Source organism: Mastigoproctus giganteus, chromosome 3 (genome assembly GCF_048544385.1).
Source record: "Mastigoproctus giganteus isolate SK-2022 chromosome 3, ASM4854438v1, whole genome shotgun sequence".
In the NCBI taxonomy this organism is placed as follows: Eukaryota; Metazoa; Arthropoda; class Arachnida; order Uropygi; family Thelyphonidae; genus Mastigoproctus; species Mastigoproctus giganteus.
The window spans coordinates 105,578,343-105,599,893 of NC_143577.1; the positions used below are offsets into that span (position 1 = coordinate 105,578,343).

The window sequence follows — 21,551 nt, forward strand, 5'->3', positions numbered from 1 at the left end:
TAGAGAGATTAATCTGTGGGTAGCAGCTTCTGTACTGCAGCCTGTTTTAAATCCAAATTGATGCGGAGATGGTAATTGTTGCTCTGTGCAGTAGTCTTTGAGACGGGAGAGCAAAAGACGTTCTTGGAGTTTGGCCAAAACAGAAAGCAGGGCTATTGATCTCTAAGAAGTCGGTACTTGATGTGGTTTTTTTCGGGTGTTTTAGGATTAACTTGAGTGTTGAAAATTTCCGGAAGTCAGGAAATGTTCCTTCAGCAAGGCATCTATTAAATAAACTTAAGAGAGTTATAGGACAGTGTTCTGCGAACTTTTTTACTACGTCGACTTCCAGCAAGTCCAAGCCTGGGGTTTTATCCTCCTTCGTTTTGGCCAGGGCCAAATTCATTTCCAGGAATGTGAAGAGTGTTTCACTAGTATCTGATACAGTGGCGGATTTAGCACTTGAGAGGCCCCAGGCGCAATTCAATTTTGAGGCCCCCCCTCTAAATATTTTCGGTACCACTACAGTGTGCATTCTACGAGCGCGTTTTTACTATAGCACACGCTCTAGATTTGGTGTTGCAGTTTTAATCATTTTGGTTGCGCAATTCTTTCATACATATTTTAACTAATGTTTAAATGAAAAAACGGCACAACTAAGCATTAATGATAATGCGTATTCTACTTGAGATTCACTTAGTTCGCATTGATATTTCATACAATATGTAGGGATATTCGCATAAGAGTTTACTAACTTCTCATATTAAATTATAGTTTTATTCAGTAACGGTAATAAAGATGAGTGTAAAAATTTAAAACGAAACAATTTTATTTTTTTTTTGAGACCTGAGATTTGAGGCCCCCTCGATTTAAGAGGTGCCTGTGCGGAAATCCACCACTGGTTGTCCAGGCTACATGTAGTGTGATTTCTGTTGGGCGGGGGATGCAGTTAGTGGAGGACATTTGTATGTTTTTTTTTTTTTTTTTTTTAGTTTTTTTTTTTAGGAGCATTAGCCACTAAGGCCATATTGCTCCGGGATATGCGGTGGTCATTCCCTGACCTTTCCGCATCCTCCGTATTTGGTGGTGACGGGCTCGAACCCCGGTCTAATCAAGAAGCGTGTGCTACGCACTGCTGCTCCTGCCCACCTGGCTACGGAGGCGCCACACACATTTGTATGTATGGTTTTGTGGCTGTGGTATGAAAGGTGGGCTGGAGCAGAGTGTTGAGGATTTTTTGGGAGGGTAGCATTCATAGGCAATGGGGAAAGAAGGGGCAATATTTCTAGTGTAAGATTGATTGTGGTATTTTAACAAATGTAGGGTAAGCCTATATGGCTATGCAGTTGATCAAAGGAGGGAGAAGATGTTCAGGAGGGTAAGTAAAGTGAGGATGGTATTATGGTAGGCATTTGCATAGAGAAAAGGGGAGGTATTTGTTAGAGTTGCGGAGGCATAGTGGATATATTTGGGTATCAGGTGTACCTTTGAGTATTCTACGTATTCTTTACATATTCTACTTGAGATTCACTTAGTTCGCATTGATATTTCATATAATATGTAGGGATATTCGCATAAGAGTTTACTAACTTCTCATATTAAATTATAGTTTTATTCAGTAACGGTAATAAAGATGAGTGTAAAAATTTAAAACGAAACAATTTTATTTTTTTTTTGAGACCTGAGATTTGAGGCCCCCTCTATTTAAGTGGCCCCAGGCGCGCGCCTCGTGCGCCTGTGCGGAAATCCGCCATTGATTTGATATCCATGCCCTGTTTCTGTCAATGATTTCATGTTGCTCCAATCTCGGTGCCAAGTCATCAGTTGGGTAGATATTGTCCAGTATGTTGTTGAGAGAATCAGACCAAGAGTATGTTGAGGTTCCAATTGGCCTGAGTGTGGTTTTCAAAACTTCACCTCTGGGTAGCCTGTTTATAATGATCCGAAATACAATGCCCCATGGATCGCCATTTCCCACTGTGGAAACTAGAGTTTTCCATGACTACTTCTTACATCTGCGTATTTCTTTGGAGTATGCATTTCTTATCACACGGTAAGCCTCCCGTGCCTCAGCTACTTCTCTTTGGGGAAGGTGTACACGGGCTCGTTGAAATGTCTTCCTGGCTAGGTGGACTCTTATTCTCAGATCTCACAAATTTATTCCACCAGGGGACTGCGTACCTGTATTGTCTTCTACGCGGGATGGAAGCATCACAGGCACTCCTGATGGCAGTTGTTACCTTGGTAACGCTTTCTTCAGGTGTGAGTGTAATAGGTAGTGGAATGTCTTCCGGGAGAAACTTGACCAATTCCTCTTGGAATCGGTCCCTTTTTGGTGTTGTATCTCACTATGTCTCTAGGAATTGGTGATGCACGTTCCACAGAACGAACGAGAGAGAAGGTGATCGCTCTGTGGTCTGACGTTGTCCATGACTCTTGAACAACCCAGTTGATCAATTTACTTTCAATGTCAGGTGTTGCTATAGTGACGTCAATTGTGCTCTCCCAGAGGGAACTGCTGAAGGTGGAGAGGCGACCTGGACGATTCAGGATCCACAGACCAGACGAAATTATGTAATCTTCAAGTCTTGTACCATTTCTGGTTGGTGTTCTGTCTGGAGTTAGGCTGTGCCAGAGTGCTGAGCGGCAGTTAGCATCCATGCCTATCAGCAACCGCCCACCTGGGAGGAGATGGAGACGGAGATTGCAGTAGTAATATCCTCATCCGGGTGAGAATACAGTATAGTGAGAGAAGATATAGGGACCCGAGAGATGTCATAATCTGCGCACATGCGCTGATGGAGGTGCATAATCGCGCCATTTTAGTCCGTTATTTCTGGACTGCTCACAACAACAGCTACCCATGGATAGTCTTCAGTGCAGTGAATGATTTTATATGAAGTGGGATATCCTACGACGTTCCCAGAGTGGACGTAGGGTTCCCTACCATGATTTTCCCTATCACTGAAGTCACACTGACTGGTGTATGGTTACCCAATTCACCCTTAAAACTGCCTTTATTGATTGAGAAGTGATTATTCTGTAATAATCCAGAATAATCTCTCCCGAATCTCCATTGATCCTCATTATTAATATTTTAATGGTCTAATGCACTCCCTCGTCGTCTGTTTAAAAATTGCCGAATACAGAGCCAATCAGCTCCAAGCATTATTTGCGTTCAAGCTCGAAAGTGGTGTTTTTTTTTTTTTTTTTTTTTTTTAATAAGCAGTCATCTTTAATTTTAATATTGATAATTTCATACTGCTCAACCTCGCTTTCACAGTCTCACCTCGCCATTAAGAGTCTTTCGCTGAAAGAACGATGCGATAAAAAAAAAAAAAAAAAACGTTACTCCAATAGGTTACATTTTCTTTTATAAAAAATCCCCTACAGTTAATTTTTATAGCAATCATTATGTACGAATCATGTGCAGTAATGTAGTGCTTTATAATATACATTTATCTTGTGATTAAAGATAAAGAATACGATTTTCTTTCACAGGTCCTGGCCCTGCCAAATATCGTATGCCTTCTACTGTGGGTTTTAAGGATCATGATTGTACAAGGCGGCGTTATCCAGCTTGGACTGCTAGAATTAAACCTCCTGAGAGTAAATAAAGAACTATTTATTAAATTAATTCCATAATTTTTATTATTATTGTTGATATGTTTATTATTGTCTAATGATGCATATTCGCTAGAAGCTTGCTGCGTCTTATAATCAGGGTTCGAATTGAAAAATATTAACAAGGTTATTTATAGCCTTGTTAATATATATATATATATATATATATATATATATATTCGAACTGCCATCTTTACTTTTATTTATCATATTAATTAAAATATACATATATTTACATTTGCATCCGTTGCTGCTGCTTTGCGCGCTTCGGTGCATTTGCCATATCCAGTTTATTTAACTCTCTGATGTTTTCTGTTTTTACTCTTTAATACTATCTCTTATATATTATATTAATATATATATATATATATATATATTTGTAGCCTTGTTAATATATATATATATATATATATATACGTATGTATGTATATATTTGTCATGCAAACATTACATAGCAGTTCTTGTTGGTTCTGACTTACGGAACTTACATAAATTTGATAGGATATTATGATGTGGTTACAAAGCAACTGGATGCAAAAAATAATTTTGATATCATATATTTGGATTTCAGGAAAGCTTTTGACACTGTTGCGCATGGAACACTATTGTACAAATTGGAGCAGGATGGTATTAAAGGTAAGTTGCTACAATGGATAAAAGGATGGTTGAGTGGGAGACGACAGAGGGTGGTAATCAATGGGTGCTGCTCTTCGTGGACTAATATTATTAGTGGAGTCCCACAGGATTCGAAGTTGGGTCCTCTGTTGTTTTGTATATTTATCAATGATATTGATGATGGTATATCAGGTTTAGTGTCGAAGTTTGCAGATGATACAAAAGGTTGGCAGTGTGCTACTGCAACAGGATCTAGATAATTTGGCCAGATGGGCTAAGAAGTGGCAACTGAAGTTTAACCTTGAAAAATGCAAAGTACTGCATATGGGTAAAAGTAACCCCAGAGAAACGTACCAACTGTGTGGTACTACACTTAAGGTGGTAGAAAATGAAAAAGACCTGGGAGTAATTGTGCAGTCAGATATGAAGTTTTCTGAGCAATGTAGACGGCTACCAGGGCAAGGCATGGGGTTTTGTCAATGATATATAGGAATTTTTCTATCAGGGAAAAGGAGGTGATTGTCCCTCTGTATAAGGCAATGGTCAGGCCACGCCTTGAGTACTGCGTACAGGTCTGGAGGCCTCATTTTAGGAAGGATGTAGATTTGCTTGAGCTTGTACAGAGAAGGGCAAAAATATTGGTGAGGGGAATGAAGGGATCGTCTTACCAAGAGAGGCTTAAATTCTGTAAATTGCAGTGGCTGGAGACTAGGCACCTGCGCGGTGATCTGATTGAGGTGTATAAGGCCTTGAATGGGTTGAGCACGCTGAATTCTAATGGGATCCTTCCACTTGTTCAGATTACGAAGCTAAGGGGGCTGTTTGTTTGTTTTTTGGTTTTTAGGAGCATTAGCAACTAAGGCCATATTGCTCCGGGATATGCGGTGGTCATTCCCTGACCTTTCCGCATCCTCCGTATTTGGTGGTGACGGGCTCGAACCCCGGTCTAATCAAGAAGCGTGTGCTATGCACTACTGCTGCTCCTTCCCACCAGGCTATGGAGGCGCCACTAAGGGGGCATAAATTCAAATTAAGAAAAGATAGATGTTGAATAGATATGCGGAAATTTGCCTTTAGCCAGCGGGTGGTTAATTGCTGGAACATTGACAAAATCTGTCGTTGTGGAAGTTGATAGGTTAAATAAATTTAAAGAGGGAGTGGACAGACATTTAGAGGGAATGGTGTGATTTTTTTTTTTTTTTTTTTTTTACTGACGCTGCATAAGCTCATTCACTTGCTTTCTTGTATCACGTGCCACTACTACTACTACTACGGATGGCATTATTAATTACTAATGCACTATACTTGTTGTTATCAGCGACTGTCGTAACTTAGAAAACGTTTTTTGAAATTTTAATAGTCGGAGTTCTTTGAGCTTGATTCAAAAAGGCTAATTAATCAACTAGCGCTATGTTCCTGTCCAGTTCAGCGCTGGATATAATATGAATATACTGTGAGAGAGGTATTATGTGAGATGAATATTCAAATTAAAAAAATAATAATAATTAAACCTGTGGTCTTCTGATAAAAGTGTATTAGAAGAATTGTGTACGATTCTGGTGGTACTGATGGCATTTCTGTACTTATTTTCAAATCCTCTCAATTTTCGCATTTTGACACTTTCCTATTCCACTGGTATTTTTCCTTCTGCATGGTAGTTCGCTCATATCGAACTGAGAATGACAAATCCCTCCCTTTCAGTTATTCCCATTGCACTTATCTCTACTCTTTCTAAAGTGTCTCGAAACTTTCCATTTGATCAAAGGTCATCAGTATAGATTCCGCCAGTGTCGATCCATTCGGGTTATAGGTTTGTCAGGAGCTGAAACGGATGGTGACTGAAGATGGTGAGGTTCTACCCAAAATAAAAAAAAAAAAAAAACCCCAAGTTATGCTATTAGGGTCCCCTGTAAATGATTATGTCTACCCATTTATTTATTTTGTCTGTAAAATACGTGTGTTCTCTGGTCGATTTGTCTGTTTGCTGGACGAAAAAACCCCAGTTTCTGGGGAAAAATCCTTGCTATCTACGACTGAGACGATTAACTCAGCCACGGAGTGAAAAAAGCCCATTAAAGTTCCTCGCGTAATCGACGGGATTCGAACCCGGGCCTTTTCCACCCGGTGTGGGAAGCACGGTGACGATACCACTGTGCTGCACGCGCAGACTGATGTTCTACAGAAGGTGATAACGGCGGATGAGACATGGCTTCATCATTCTGACCCAGAGAGTGAGCAACGAAGCTCTTTTTGGAAGTCAACACCGACAAAGCAAAAGTTGTGGCTTCTTCAGGAATGGTTATGGTAATTTCTTTCTCTCCTCCCCCCCCACCGAAATTCAAGGAATGATTTACCAGATCTGTACAGAGCGGGATCGTATTCGTTGCAAGCGACCACAACTGCATGCAGGTGGGATGGATGCTGCATCTCGACAATGTGAGACCTCACGTTGTTCATACTGTCATCAAGTACTTGGCCAGATTAATGTTAAATGTGTTTCTCATTCGCCCTACAGTCCTGAGATTTTTTTTTTTCTTCTTATTTCTGAAGTAAAAGGAGATGCTGCGAAGTTTCTCGTTTAACTTTAGGAACAGAAAACGTTTGCAGTCGTCAGATGAAGCTGTAAAGACATCGGAGGCGATTGTCAAACGCATGTCAAAAAATGGCTTCCACCATGTTTTTGAAGAATGGCAGAAACATTGGAGTAAGTGCATTTCATCAAATGGGGACTACTTTGAAAAGGATAATCAAAATGTGAATGATTAATAAAGGTAAGTTGTTAAAAAAAAATTATTGAATAGCCCTCGTATAATTTGTGTCATTTGCTCATGAAAAACTGACAGTTCACCCTGTATGTATATATGGTGCAATGTCAAATGATGCAAGAAAGCAAACTTATATAGCATCATCCAAAAATTAAAAAACAAATCTACACAGTTCACCCATCCGTACCCCTCCAAGAATTTGTCTAGGTCTTCCTTCAATTTATTCAACCCATCCACTTCCATAACAACAGATAAAAGCTCTACCCCAACAAGTAATCACCCGCTGTCTGAAGGCAAACTTCCGCACATCTATCCTGCAACATCTTCCTCAACTTGAATTTATGCGTGTATAGTGTATGTAGTCTCAGCAAGTGGAAGAATGCCATTAACATTCAGCTGACTCAATCCATCCAAGGCTTTAAAAACCTCTATCAGATCTCCCCTCGGGTGCCTGGTCAAGAGATGCGGCAATTTGCAGACCTGAAGCCTTTTTTAGGTAAGAGCACCCTTTTCTTCCCTTCACCAGTGTGGTTGTCTTTCTCTGCAACAGCTCTAACAGATCTTCATCCTTCCTAAAGTGAGACATCTAGACCTGTATACAGTACTCAAGATGGCCTTATACAAAGAGATAATCACCTCCTTATCCCTGCTAGCAAAGTTTCTGTATATCATTGACAAAAAGCATCATCTGCACTGCTCAGAGAATTTCATGTGTAATGAACAATTGCCCCCAGGCTTTTTTTTCATTTTCCACTAAACTGAGTAGTGCCACACAGTTGATAAGTTAGTCTGGGGTTACTGCTACACATATGCAGTATTTTGCATTTGTCATCGTTAAACTTCAACTGCAGTTTCTCAGCCAATCGATTCAATTTTCCTTGATCTTATTGCAGTAGCTCACCCTGATGCCTGTCGTTAACCACCCTGCCAACCTTTATATCATCTGCAAAATTTGACATTAAGCCTGCTATACCTTGATCAGTATCGTTGATAAATATTGAAAACAAGGCCCAGCACTAAACCCTCTGGAACTCCACTAAAAAACATCAGTCCACGAAGAGCAGTGCCCATTTATAACCACTCTGTCTTCGATTTAACCATCCTTTATCCATAGCAGTAACTTGCCCTTAATGCCACATTGACGCAGTTTGTAGAGCAGTTTTTTATGTGCATCAGTATCAAAAGCCTTCTTGAAATCCAAGTATATGATGTCAAAATAATTTTTGTCTCCTGTTCCTTGGTCACTGCATCACAGTAACCAATCAGATTGGTCAGACAAGACCACTCCTTAACAAACCTGTGCTGTGACTTCAGTATAATTGCATTGTCCAGTTGGTCCTGCATTACTTCTTTAACCAGCGATTTCATTATTTTCCCTGGAATAGACGTTAAGCTAACAGGTCTGTAATTACTGATGTTGCCTTTTGATCACCCTTTATGAATTGGGGATACTTCGCACATTTTCAGTCCATTGGGAACTCCCCTGAATGCAAGGATGCTCTCTTAATTAAGGATAACGGTTTGCTTACATCCTTTGCTGCCTCCATTAATATAATTGGATAGATTCCATCCACCCCAGTTGCCTTTTTTTTATGTCCATCTTCAACAGTCTTCATCCTTCAATTTCCTTTCAGTTATCACAGTCATTTAGCTACTCGTTAGAGATTGATAAACTTCAAATTTTCAAAAGAATATAGTTTCAAAATACCTATTCAATTTTTCTGCAACCTGAGTAAGGTCATGAACAGTTAACGCATAGACATCAAGTCGCCTAATGTGATTCAACCCCTTCCTTCTGCTGTTAATATAAACATAGAGGACTTTGCTCCTTTTCTTTGCATTCTTTGCCTGAGATTTCTCATAATCTGCCTTAGCTTCCCTAACATCCTTTTAACTCGATTACGTATATGTACTATAGGCTTCTGTATCACCTGATAATAGTAGTTGTAGTAGTGGCATGTGATGCAAAAAAGCAAGTGTATGAGCTTATGCAGCATCAGCCAAAAAAAAAAAAAAAATCACACCATTCCCTCCAAATGCCTGTCCAGTTCCTCCTTAAATTTATCTAACCTATCAACTTCCACAACGACAGAATTTTTTTTTTTTATGTAAACCAAACACGAGAGGTATTAGAACCTATAGTACTTAGTACTGTGCTTGGGTTGGAGGTTGAAAAGACGAAAGAAGATATTTGTTGACATTGCACTTGAACTTCTGTACACTGTAATTTTCAGGAAATACGTATGAAGGAAGGTTGTTCCAGAAAACAGCAGTTGAATGAATAAACGAGGAAGATGAAAAGTTAGTTCTGTGGGTTTGAAGTTGGACAGTAAATGGCTGGTGGCGGCACATGTTCGGACTGTTTTGAAAGAGAGAGCGGGAATTATAGAAGCCAATTCAGAAGAACAGTGCCCATGGAAGTATCTGTAGAAGAGGCATGCAGCAGAAACAGTACGTCTATGAGACAGCGAGTGGAGAGACTCTGTTAGAGATGAATTATTAATTAACCTAACTGCCCTCTTCTGAATGGAATCAAAAAGCCTGAGAGAAGTTTTGATTGCACCACCCCAGATGTGGGAACAATATTCCATGGCAGGGCGGATTTTCGATTTATACAGAGTGAGCAGCTGTTTGGAAGAAAAGTAATGTCGAGAGCGAAAGAGAAAACCAAGTTTTTTAGATGCAGAGGAAGCAATATTTGCAATGTGCTTGTGCCAAGAGTGATTAGAAGTCAGGGTAATCTCCAAAAGAGATATATCATTTTGCCTAGAAATCTGAGTGTCACTAAAGATAAACACAGGAGCAGAAGAATCCTTTTTGCGAGATATAAGACAAGACTGAGTTTTAGAAGGGTTGAAATCAACTAAGTTTTCTTTGCCCCACCGGAGAATTACCTGAAGATCGGCATTTAAGGTATTGGTAGCAGATTTTCGAGAAGTTGAAGCTGATTGAACAGGGCAAGGTTTCTCAAAACGGAACGTGGAATGCAATGGGCTATCATCGGCAAAACTATGGATAGGATTTCCAGTCAATGGAAGCAGGTCATTAATATACAAGAGGAAAAGAGTGGGGGAAAGAACTGAACCTTGGGGGACACCGGCATTAGTGGAGAAGTTAGAAGACAGACAGCCATCTACCATCACCCTCAGTGAGCGATCCGACAGAAAACTGGATAACCAATTACTAAAAACAGTTGGCAAACCACAAGATGGAAGCTTGTTTAGAAGACCTTTATGCCAAACACGATCAAAAGCCTTTGAGATGTCAAGAGCAACTACTTGTGTTTCACCGAACCTTTCCATTGAATTAGTCCATAAATGGGTAACATAAGCCAGATCATCACCAGTGGATCGACACTGACGGAATACATACTGGCGATTGTTGATCAGGCGGAAGGTTTCTAGGTAGTTTAAGAGTTGGCGTTTAATTGATTTCTCCATTACTTTAGAAAGAGTATAAGTAATTGCAATGGGACGATAATTGGATGGGAGTGATTTGTCACCCTTTTTAGGAACTGGCTGGATATGAGCAAATTTCCAAGCAGAAGGAAAAACATCTTTGGAATAAGAAAGTGAAAAAAGGCGGCAAAGAATAGGAGTAAGTTCAGGAGCACAGGTTTTGAGAACAAGTGGAGAAATACCATCGGGACCTGGAGCTTTCTTAGCATCAAGATTCGTCAAAATCCTTCTGACATCCTTTTGGCGGAAGACCACAGGAGGCGTTGAATGGAGGGTGTTGGGAATGGTGGGAGGTGTTTTACTAAGATCATTAATATATGAGTTGGAAGAAAAATGGGATGCTAGCAGGTCAGCTTTATCCTTGGCTGAAGTGACAACAGAACCATCGGTTTGGACAGAGGTGGGAGCAGAGATGGGCAAAAGTTGCGGCCAATAGCTTTGGCAAGGGACCAGAATGCTCGGTTACCTTTAGGGCAAGAAGCAAGTTTTCTACTCTTAGCCTGTTCAAACTCTAGTTTGGACTGATTAAGAACTGCTTTACAATTGTTGCGAGCTTTGGTGTAGGCAGAATATGAAACTGAAGAATTAGAAACAAGCCAATTACGATATGCAACATTCTTCTCTTGAACAGCCTTAGCACATTTAGTTGGAAAACCAAGGTTTAGATAAAGGACGAGATTTTTAAGTGGAGTGTGGAATAAAGGATTCCATTCCTGCAAGAATAATTTCACTGACGCGATCTGAGCAAACGTTGACGTCGGAAGTTTTGAAACAGTAATCCGACCAAGGAAATAATAAAAGAAATCTCGCAGGTCATCGCAGGTTTGGTAATGCCAAACAAAACGAGATTGGGAATAGCCATGCATCTTTTTGACGCATGGCCTGGTTCTTATAGTTAAGAATTCTTTCTACCTTTAAACCATCGGCAAATTTTGACAATTTCCCACGGATAACCTCATAAATACCATTTATGACGAGGGTATCCAAGCGAGATTTCAACGTTTGCTGATGGTTTGAAGATGGGAAGGTTGGTTATCAGTTTGAGCCATTTTACAGTGTTTATTTTATTTTTTTATTTATTTTTCCTGAATGACGTTAAACATTTAATTGCTAATTGGTGATCATGTAAATGTTAACGTGGTTCGCTACTACATTTTCATAAGAATTATTTTTTTTCTCTTACAGTAATATATCCGCGCAGCCCAGGTCCAATTTATTGGACGCGTGACTTAACTGCAAGCGGACCTGTTTTTGCACCCGCTTGGTCGCACAGATGGAAATACCCGCCGCTAAGTAAGTGAATTTTCTTTATTGTTTACTCTTGATTTGCAGAAGAATATTTATTAACTGTACTTGGATATACACTTTTTTAATTTTTAGAAATACATGGAAACAGTTTTTTTACCAGTTTTCTTGACTTAAAGGTTTCTATGATGTTTTTTTTGCTGCAGTCTGCGCAGTCATTGGTAAGAATAGTACCCCATACCAAAATAAGATTCCCAGTATATTTCGGCGCTTTAATACCAAATACGTTATTCTTTCTTTCTTTCTTTTTTTCACTGAAATAATGTGAATCTTTCACTTCCTTACATATTTTTTGTCCGTGTAACCCACGTAATACAACTTAGTGCAATCAGTGTAGGAATACCAAAATATTAGAACATAACTAATACGCGTGGGTCCTCTAGCGGCAGATCTGTGTGATTTGACGAGATGTCTCTGATGTTATTCAATTCCAGTTCGAGAATGACTTAACAGTTCCCAGACAGACAGGCCTCAGCAACTAACGGTTCGTTAGTTGCAGAGTTTCTGATGTGTCGTCTAACATCAGCGCTTTTCAACTCTTTTGTAAATCTGTATCTCCTGCAGAACCATTATATCTTTAAAAAGAATAATAATTAATATTTGTAAAAATATTTTTAATAAATTAAAAATATTTAGACATGTGTAAAAATTAAATAGCAGAATCAATGATAAAATATTAAAGAAACATTTGTATAACCGCTGGGATTTTTGCGAAATTTCCGAGGAACACTTTGAAAACGTTGCTCTAGACCAGGGGTGGGCAACTTTTTTCGTCAGCGGGCCGAATGAAATTTTCGCATCATGATGCGGGCCGGAATAGATTGAACGATTTAATAAAAAAAATCAGAACCTAAAAAATGTTATATTACTTGAATTACCAAATTATTAATGTATTTTTAAAAAAAATATCTGAATGTCCAATTATCATTGAAAATGCGGCATTCGGCATCAAATTTTCTTTTTTTTTTTAATTGGCTCATTTTATGGGCTATAAATTATATTAAATTAAAAATTGTAATAATTAGAAAAGGCATAAAATATCTCGCACCAATATTATTTTTTTCAATAAGAAGTCAAACCCAAAGGAACTTCGTTCGATCGATGCTACAATAATAATTAGGAAATAACTCTTTGACCCTGCGTAGAATCACTTGGTTACTGTTGTACTGGCCGCGATTCCCGATTGAACCGAATTAAGCCGAACGTTTACGGCGAGTGTAGTCAGGTATGGATTTTCTATATTTATGCATTTACCGAGGGGGCCGGATTTTGCCCACCCCTGCTCTAGACGCTTTTGAATCTTAGATATTTCTTATTCCCTATTAAATTAGTTTATATATCCGACGTTGTTCTACATTTTCTGCATCTCTTTCACTAAAAAATAAACATATAATAGACAAAATTAAATGTAATCATTGAATCCGCAATGGATGGACATCTATTTCATTTATAATGTGGACATTGCAGTGACCTAACAGAAGGTTTCGCATTGCGGGGTCCTGTATTTAGAGAGGGAGCCCCGAATAATTTCTTACTTATCACAGAAAATACAATAATTTTTAAAAATATTTCTCGTAATCGTACTGAAATGTAAAATATAGTAGGTTCTGCTTAAAGATAGGAATATACTGCTCGTTAAGGGAGCTACCCCGATCGGTTTTGCGGAGTCACCGAGACAACGCTGCTTATATTTTGACGTATCGTTCGCTACTAGTATTAGGAATTTGTTTTAATTGTACGAATGACCTAAGATTGCATCTGATACATATCTCCAGAGTGATATATACTGTACCTTTTTCTCTAGAAAGGCCATCTGTGGTAACTGCGAATATGATGTACAACTGACATATAACATCAGTCTTAAATGTGGAAAAACTATAATCAAGAAATATTGGGGAATTTTATATCCACTTTTCAGCGTTTGTTTGACCTTTAACATAAATTTCCTCAGAACCGGTCCTAGAGTTTAATGGACCCGTGTATACGAATAAATAAATAAATAAATAACTTTTCTGTTTATACTCAGGGACGACCACACGGTCAGAGGAGTTCACAAGGCAGACAGAATACAACAAACAGTACCATATTCAGCAGTCACGGGCTTGAACCCCGGTCATCCAAGGCACGAGTACTTATGCACCCTCGCGCCTGACCACTGGACTAATGCTGGGCTACCCAATCCCCTTCCGGGACTGCTGGTTCCCTTTGGGTCCTTTTTAACTGGGGGGGGGGGATGCTTTGATCCGATCCCCCAACTCCCAAGGATAGGCTTTGAATTTTCAGATGGGATAACAAAAATTTCCCGAACGCTTTGTAATTATAATTTTTCTCTAGCTTTACGTTCTACCTCCAAAATGCCCATTACATTTGATATACCCTCCTAAAGGGAAAACACCATTAAAATTGAAATATTCTACATTTTCTTTTCTTTCTTGACATTTTTATATATGGTTTCATATATACTGATGTTTTACTTTTCAGAGGGTCTTATAACTCCATCACCAGCAGCTTATCCTTATGAAAATTGCACAGATAAGGTAAAAACGAAGGCTCCCGCTTATACCATGCGCCAGAGAACGCGTTTACGAAGACGAGATTCACGACCAGCCCCGAATGCCTACATCATTGCTGATGGAATGCCTCAGCGGAATGCAGGAATGATCAATGTTATGGGTTATAGTATGCCAGGTAGAAGAGAACATGGAAGGTTTGATATAGATTTTGCGAAAACACCAGGACCAGCTGCATATGAAACGATAGATACATCTACGTTCAAGGTAAGTTATATATATTAGATTCAGAAACTCAATTAACATGGATTCTATTAGATCAGTGTTTCTCAACCGTTTTTTAATTATCGCCCCCTAAAGGGTTTTTTTAGACAATTTTTTTTCCTAATCGCCCCCCATGAAATTTTAAACAAGAAAATACTTTATAGTTACTCTTTTTTATTCAATGGGATCTCTGAGACTGATGCTTCTTAGCTGAAAGTTCAATGTTCGGTATGATATTAGTAAGTTTAATTCTAATGTCTCCTCTTGAACGTATGTCAATTCTGTTCCTTTCCTTTGTTAATATTTTATTTGCTGAACTAAAACGACTTTTAACCATATATGACATTGGAAAACAAAGAAGTACTTTGGCCATTTCAGACCACATTGTTGAATAAAGAAGTTCAGTTGTTTTTTAATCTCCACAACTCGGCCATTCCACCATTTTCGTATTTATGTTTGCATTCTTCGTTACATTTCAATTCAATGAGTTCTTCTTCAATTTCTTCACTAGTAGACCCGGCATCGCATCCAATTGGATCTAACACTCATGGTTTCACTTCAAAAGAAAATAAATCTGAAAATCTATTTTTAATATCACCTTTTAAAGAACACAAATGATCTGAATAATCCTTAAGACCAGTCTCGGTGAGAGATTCATTGATATCAGCTAACTCTTGCATACCATGAAATTGTTTTCAAATATTTGCAGTATTTCACTGAAGGCTTTTAATACACATTTGCAGTCTATCACCATAATTAATTTCCCTTGAAATTGAAGTGATACTTCATTAAGTTTTCGAAAAATCCAAGCCATATAGTATATGTTGTTTTTGTGTTTGCTGATCTCCTTTGCTAAATCTGTCTCCTTCGGTTTCCAAAAACTAATTATCGTATCAAAAAGTTTACAAATCTTGTTAAACAGTTTCCTTTAGAAAGCCTTTAGAGGTTTCTGTATGTAAAAGAAGCCTCCCATGCTGTTTTTTATTAACAACACAAAATTTTCTGAAAAGGCCATCATATTTGCTATGTGACTATTTTATTGATGGTTTTAATAACATTACTGAGAGATTGATAAAGAATTGGACTAATATTTTTTGCAACCAGATGATGTGAGTGCACAATTCAGTGTATTGCAAGAACTTCCGGACATATTTCCTTTAGGGCTATAAAACTTTTCCATATATATATATATATATCATAATAAATTCTCCCCTCTTTTAAACTAAGAGAATAATAAAGTTTCTACTTCCTTACTCCTGAGCTCAATTACTTTAAAAAGAATCTGTTAACATTCTCCTTTCATTACAAAACACTCCTTAACCCAAATCGATTAAACTCCTATACTCTTAATGTCAGTATAAATCATTGCTCCGTTTTCTAACAGATTATAACCTACAACCTTTTCTACTCTAGGTAATTACGCCACTACCAAATTTCTACAATTTAATTACTAGCACATTTGAGGGTTACTGACTTCTGTCTATTCCCTCTATCCCTCTTCCAAAAAAATTTATACTTAGTCATTAAAACAATTATTAACAAGGTATCGATCACTTCTCTTCAAAAATTTATATATCTATTAATTTGTTCTGGCTAATATCCTTCAGTTCATACCTTTCACTAATTTATCATTACAATGTAGTACGTCTTATACATATCTCACAGTGTTTAGTCAAAGTTCTGCCAAATTGGTTAACGGGGTGTCTATAGTCTTTGTGTAATGGTGAGTGTACTTAAGTAAAACAAATCACTTACTTAGTTATCTTAGCATACTTCGCGGTACATCCTTCATCGTTCTCCAAACGAGTAGTAGGTCTTTTACCCCTGGGTCGCATCTCACAATCACTGGGAGAGTTCGACATGAGTTATAGGATTCCTTCTAGGGTCTCGGGTACCTTTATTTCTTAAGAACAATTTCTTTTCATCAGGTCAGAATGGCTGTACCCGTTTTTGTCCGGGTTCGGATTTCATCAGCTTCAGCATAATTGCTCTCCGAAATATCGGCAAATCTCGTTCCTTGATAACGGAGTTGGTTCCTTCTCATCTACTTTAAAGGATCTTGAAATTTTTCCCTTTCTCCACGGCACGTGTTCTTCATCTCTATCGCTCCTTCACTTCGAAACTCAGTCTACCTTTGACTGGTTGACTAACTGTCTGACCGTCTGACCGACTGACTGACTGGCTGACCGACTTCTGCATCTCAACTTCATCTTTGCACTTACTAGACTGCCCCGCTTACTAAACTTATTAAATCAACGACTTAACTTGTTCACCTTCATCTTAAAACTTATCTACCCCTTTCTCCACTAGCTGACTGCATTTAATACGTCTGCCCTCTCTCAACTAACTGACTACACATTAAAACTTAGCCACTTTTCTCCACTGGCTACTCCATCTAAAAATAAAACTTTTTTTTTTCTTTTTCTTCTCCAACTCTGTTTCTCTCTTTTCTCCTTCATTCCCTCTTTGTTCTACTACTCCCACATCTTACTCCCAAGTTCGCCACGCCTGTTACCAGTGACTCCCTCCAATCTTATATATTCATCCTTGGATTTCTTCTCCTTTCATTTGTTAGAAGACCCTTACTCAGTCTGCCCAGTAGCACGTATTTCAATACTCCCCCTTTTACTATTCTACCAGACCTGCTCCCATACGGTGTGCCCTTTGATGTTTGCCGATTATCCCAAAAAAACACTCCCCTCTCATCTAACGCCTTGACCCTGTAACGTTTTAAAAACAGGAAACTCACATCTAGTGACCACAGCATCTATTTAAGGAAACTTATGTGCTGGTCAAGAACCCACTTCCTGTTTTCGCCTGACGGTATTCTGATTGAAGTAACTTTCACTTCTAAGTTAACCCGCTCCCTTTCCTGAGTACGACCCCCCATAAATCTTAATTCGTCTGTTTCTGCTTGGACCCATGCTGCTTTACTGTAGTTTTCTCTTTGTTTATCCCCGAGTATAACGAAAGTTAATGGCTCGGACCCTGCCTTTATTTCTTACCCTTCACGAACCTATCTATTCGCCGAATAATTTTTATTATTTATCTTACGCGATATTACAACTTTATTCAACCTGCGACGAGAATCTATTAGTTAATAAAACTAACTTCCAAAGTCTTTATAAAAATTTTATTTTGTAAGATTTTGTATCTTACAAATCATCATTGAAATAACGAACGTATGCTATTAGAAGGGCCTTATTGTCGGTAACTGTGGGTTCATCAATCTGAACAGAAAATTTTCTTGTTTGTAGTTTGTCAATTAGCTGCTCTTCAACGTTAACTGACATCGCATCGATTTGGCTTCGAATTCAATTGTTGCTCAATGGCAATGGTTTTAAAATACTGGGAGGATTTTGATTCATAACTATTGAAATTACAGTCTCTAATGCGGGTCGTATAACAGCCTCTGCAACTGTATGAGCACTACCAGTTTTTGCAATGATTTCTGTAATTTTATAAGATGCAATCATTCCATCGTCATTTGTTTGTGTGTTCTTCTTAAATAAGGAAGCAACAGTGTTACTGTGGGGGGTGGTAAAAGATGATGTTATTTTACTTTTATCTTCTTTTATTTATATTTTTTTTTATTTATATATCCCCTTATAAACCCCTCCCACTTTAACACCTGACTTAATTGATTTCAGAAAATTCCCAGACTCACGGGGACCCCAAATATATTAAGGTATTCTTCCACTGGACTGGCTGAGTTTAGAAATGACAGACACACACACAAGAATGTAGAATATAAAATTTTTCTTTTTTATTGTCATATCATATATAAGAAAATTACAATAACCTTTAACAGAATACAGTATTTAGTTTGACACTTGTTATTTTACTAATTTTTTAAATGTGTATATATCTTGTAATTTACAGACAACCTTGTTATCAAAAGAACTACTAAATCCTAATACTTATATATATCTACCTATATATATCGTTGTGTCTCTTCATGTTGCTCCACAAAGATTTCAGTAGGTTCGGGCATTTATTACCCCTCACAACGAAAAATCTGTCTCTTTGCTCCTTAACAGTCCATGTAAGTCCATAAACCACCATCAGCCAATGAACAGACAAAATTATAATTTCATAAATGCTCGTTTCCCAACTTATTAGGAAATACATATATATTCATTCAAGAATCCTTCCTTGCAAACATGTCAACAGTCAACAATATCCAACCAATTTACTTAGTTACCTTTCCGTTCAATTAATCCATTATTTCATAATTAGGGCTAGATGCTCATTTAATTGTTTACTTGTTTAATCATTTTCTACCCCAAATAAGTCATACTCACAGCAATTTAACATTCACAATAATTCAAGGACAAAATTTTTACTTCCTACTACAGATTTACTTACTCTTAGATTGCATTACTCTGATCTCTATACTAAATTGAAATATCACTCCTTAAGTATTACACTCGTTCAAATATATATATATATAGTTAGTACTTTGACATTCTCTCTTAAAATTTATAGCGTCCTCCTAGAGTCCTTTTCATTATTAAATTAGTTCCCCTTTTTACAAATTATATTCTCAGTACTTATTCTAGCACTTACGCAATGGTCTGGTATTCCTCCCTGCTCGGTCTCTCTTCCTATCTGCTCGGGGTGAGGACTGGCAAGCGAAAGGTTGCTCATCCGGGGAACACAGTAATCTATCCTGGGTTTCTCTACCGGGTACTGCACGGCTGAAGATAATACCGGATCTTATCTCCTTTCTTCCTCCATCTGCGTTGCGTCCGAGGACTGGGATACCTTCCGGGTCGACTAGTCACTCAACTGCTCAATCGAGAAATTTGCCTCTAGGGCGTTTCACCATTCTTCCTCCATAGACTGCATTAACTTCTTCAAGGGAACGATACTTCCGACTCTAGACTTTCACAAAATAAATTCTTATAATAAATTCTTCCACTACAGCTTCCATCTCCCCAGGACTGCTTCCACCACCCAACTTAGATCACGACTCCTCTTCTCACTCTCTCCACCACAAAACTCCTCTCCGAATGAACCCAGTATCAATTTTTTCTTTCCTTCTCTCCTTTCTCTCAAAATTCCCACCGCTTTCTTCCTGGCCAATCGTTGACTTCCCCATCCTTTCCTTCGTGATCCTATTCGTCTCCCTTCATTTCCGTGGGCGTGTTTTCTTTTTCCTAGTGTGACCGAACTTCCGTTAGTCTGGAAATTACTGGCACATTCTAGAAATTAAACGTAAGTTCCGGTCAGCTAAGAGAGTTTCAGGCTTTCTTTGTGACCTCACCCCCCATTACTACGTCGCCCACGCCTGTTAGAGGTCGAACCGTGAAATTTATTAATAGGGCCACTTCCGCACTCAGTGCCCTTTCTATAGTGTATATGCTCCTGTCTTAAGTGGGATTTGTTTCGGTCCATTATGATTACTTTTACTGACTCGCTTAAGGAATTCTTTACAACCGAGATATAACTAACTGGGAGTGTCTGGAATAACCTTCGAATTCCAGTGTTTCCTAACACATGATAATTTGACTTGAAACTAACTATTTACACTACAATTAATTCTTCCAATATTTAACAAAACTTTATTAAATTATTGTAAGGCTGGGTCCTTACATTGCATTCCTCTCCCCCTAAAATTTATATCCCATATATAAATTTTATACAGGTCCTCAGGCGGATGTGCCTTCTACCCTGGTCTACGTATTATCGACAACCTTAAATTCTCCTATTCCTATATACAATTCTATACATGTACATTAATTAAATGTATATATATATATATTTTTGTCACTAAAACTATTCCCATCCCATGTTTTCATTGAATGCTGCTCCTAAATACATTTGTTGTAGCCTGTTTGTCTCTTTCAACTTGAGGGCCCTTTCCCCATAGGAAGTTTCAGTTCTGTGGTTCCATGGCCATTCGATTCTTTTCGGCTGTGTTGTTTCATTTACCAAGTTGTCATTCTTTTCACCTCCACTTTCTTCCACTTTATTTAACAGTTCGCTATCTTCATGTTTCTCTTTATCTTTCTCCTTTACTTCTAATATTCCCACGTGTAGTGTTTTGGTTCTATTCCGCCATCTGGGTCCCTTCTTTCGCCCTTTCACATCAATTTTTTCAGTCTCTTTCCACTTCTTTTCTTTCCTTTCAATTACCGAGCTTGATCTCTTATCGTTTCTCTCACTTACCGGACTTCCATAATTCATCTTTCTCATTTCTGGCCTATCCTTGCACTCTATTGGACCAAATATGAGGTTTCTTGAGCGCTAAGGATAAAATCGACCTGTCTTGACCTTCCATGACTTTCTGGGATCAGTATTCCCATACTTGTCTCCCTGATCCACCATCAGAGTCCGGCAGAATCTGGCTATATGCCCATATCTGCCACACCTATAACACTTCACTTGACTTGGATGATTCCAGTTATGTCCTAGAGTGGCCAAAGCTATTGGTTCTTTATTCATAAACTTACTTCTATGTGTGTGTGGCATCGTCCTTGTGCTGCCTGATTTATTCCTCCTTTTTTCACAGGGATTATTTTTCCAGCGTCTAAGATGTAGAGCATTCATACTTATATGCTGCCCTTGATTTGTGCCCCTGTCTCGGCAGTGTTCATTTCTGTCCCCATGATATCTATCCCTGTACCAGCAGTCTTTAGCCCAGTGATTGCTTCGCCCGCATATATAGCATTTCTTTCCATATCTTTCTCGCCTAACTTCTTTGACTTCCCCTTTCCACCCCTCTGTGTCGTTGTACTTGCCTCTTGTGCTCTGCCCTGTTTGTGGTCTTTCGCCCCCCTGCCTATTATTTTCATCTAGTGCATTCTTTTTTGTGTTTAATTGCTCTAATAATTTATTTAACTTTATTTCCATTCCCGCTATCTGTTTCTCTAGCCCTTCTAACTTAATTTCGCCTTCCCTTTCTGTATTACCTTTCGGTTTTGTCCCTTCTCCTGTGGCTAATATATTTATGTCCCCTCTTATTGCCCCCCGACCTTGGAGATCTAGCTTTTCCTCATCAGTGGCTAGTTTCATGGCCTCAGCTA

At 38.5% G+C, this 21,551-nt stretch overlaps 1 protein-coding gene across 1 annotated transcript in view; it reads left to right on the top strand.

The window, feature by feature from the left end:
* LOC150088204 (ciliary microtubule associated protein 1A-like) overlaps positions 1–21,551 on the top strand; it is a 50,454-nt gene that overhangs the window by 14,160 nt on the left and 14,743 nt on the right. The window contains exons 2-3 of the mRNA XM_090370068.1: positions 3,481–3,588; positions 14,228–14,523. Coding sequence (XP_090226194.1) covers positions 3,481–3,588; positions 14,228–14,523 — 404 coding nt within the window. The remainder of the gene's footprint in view (positions 1–3,480; positions 3,589–14,227; positions 14,524–21,551) is intronic.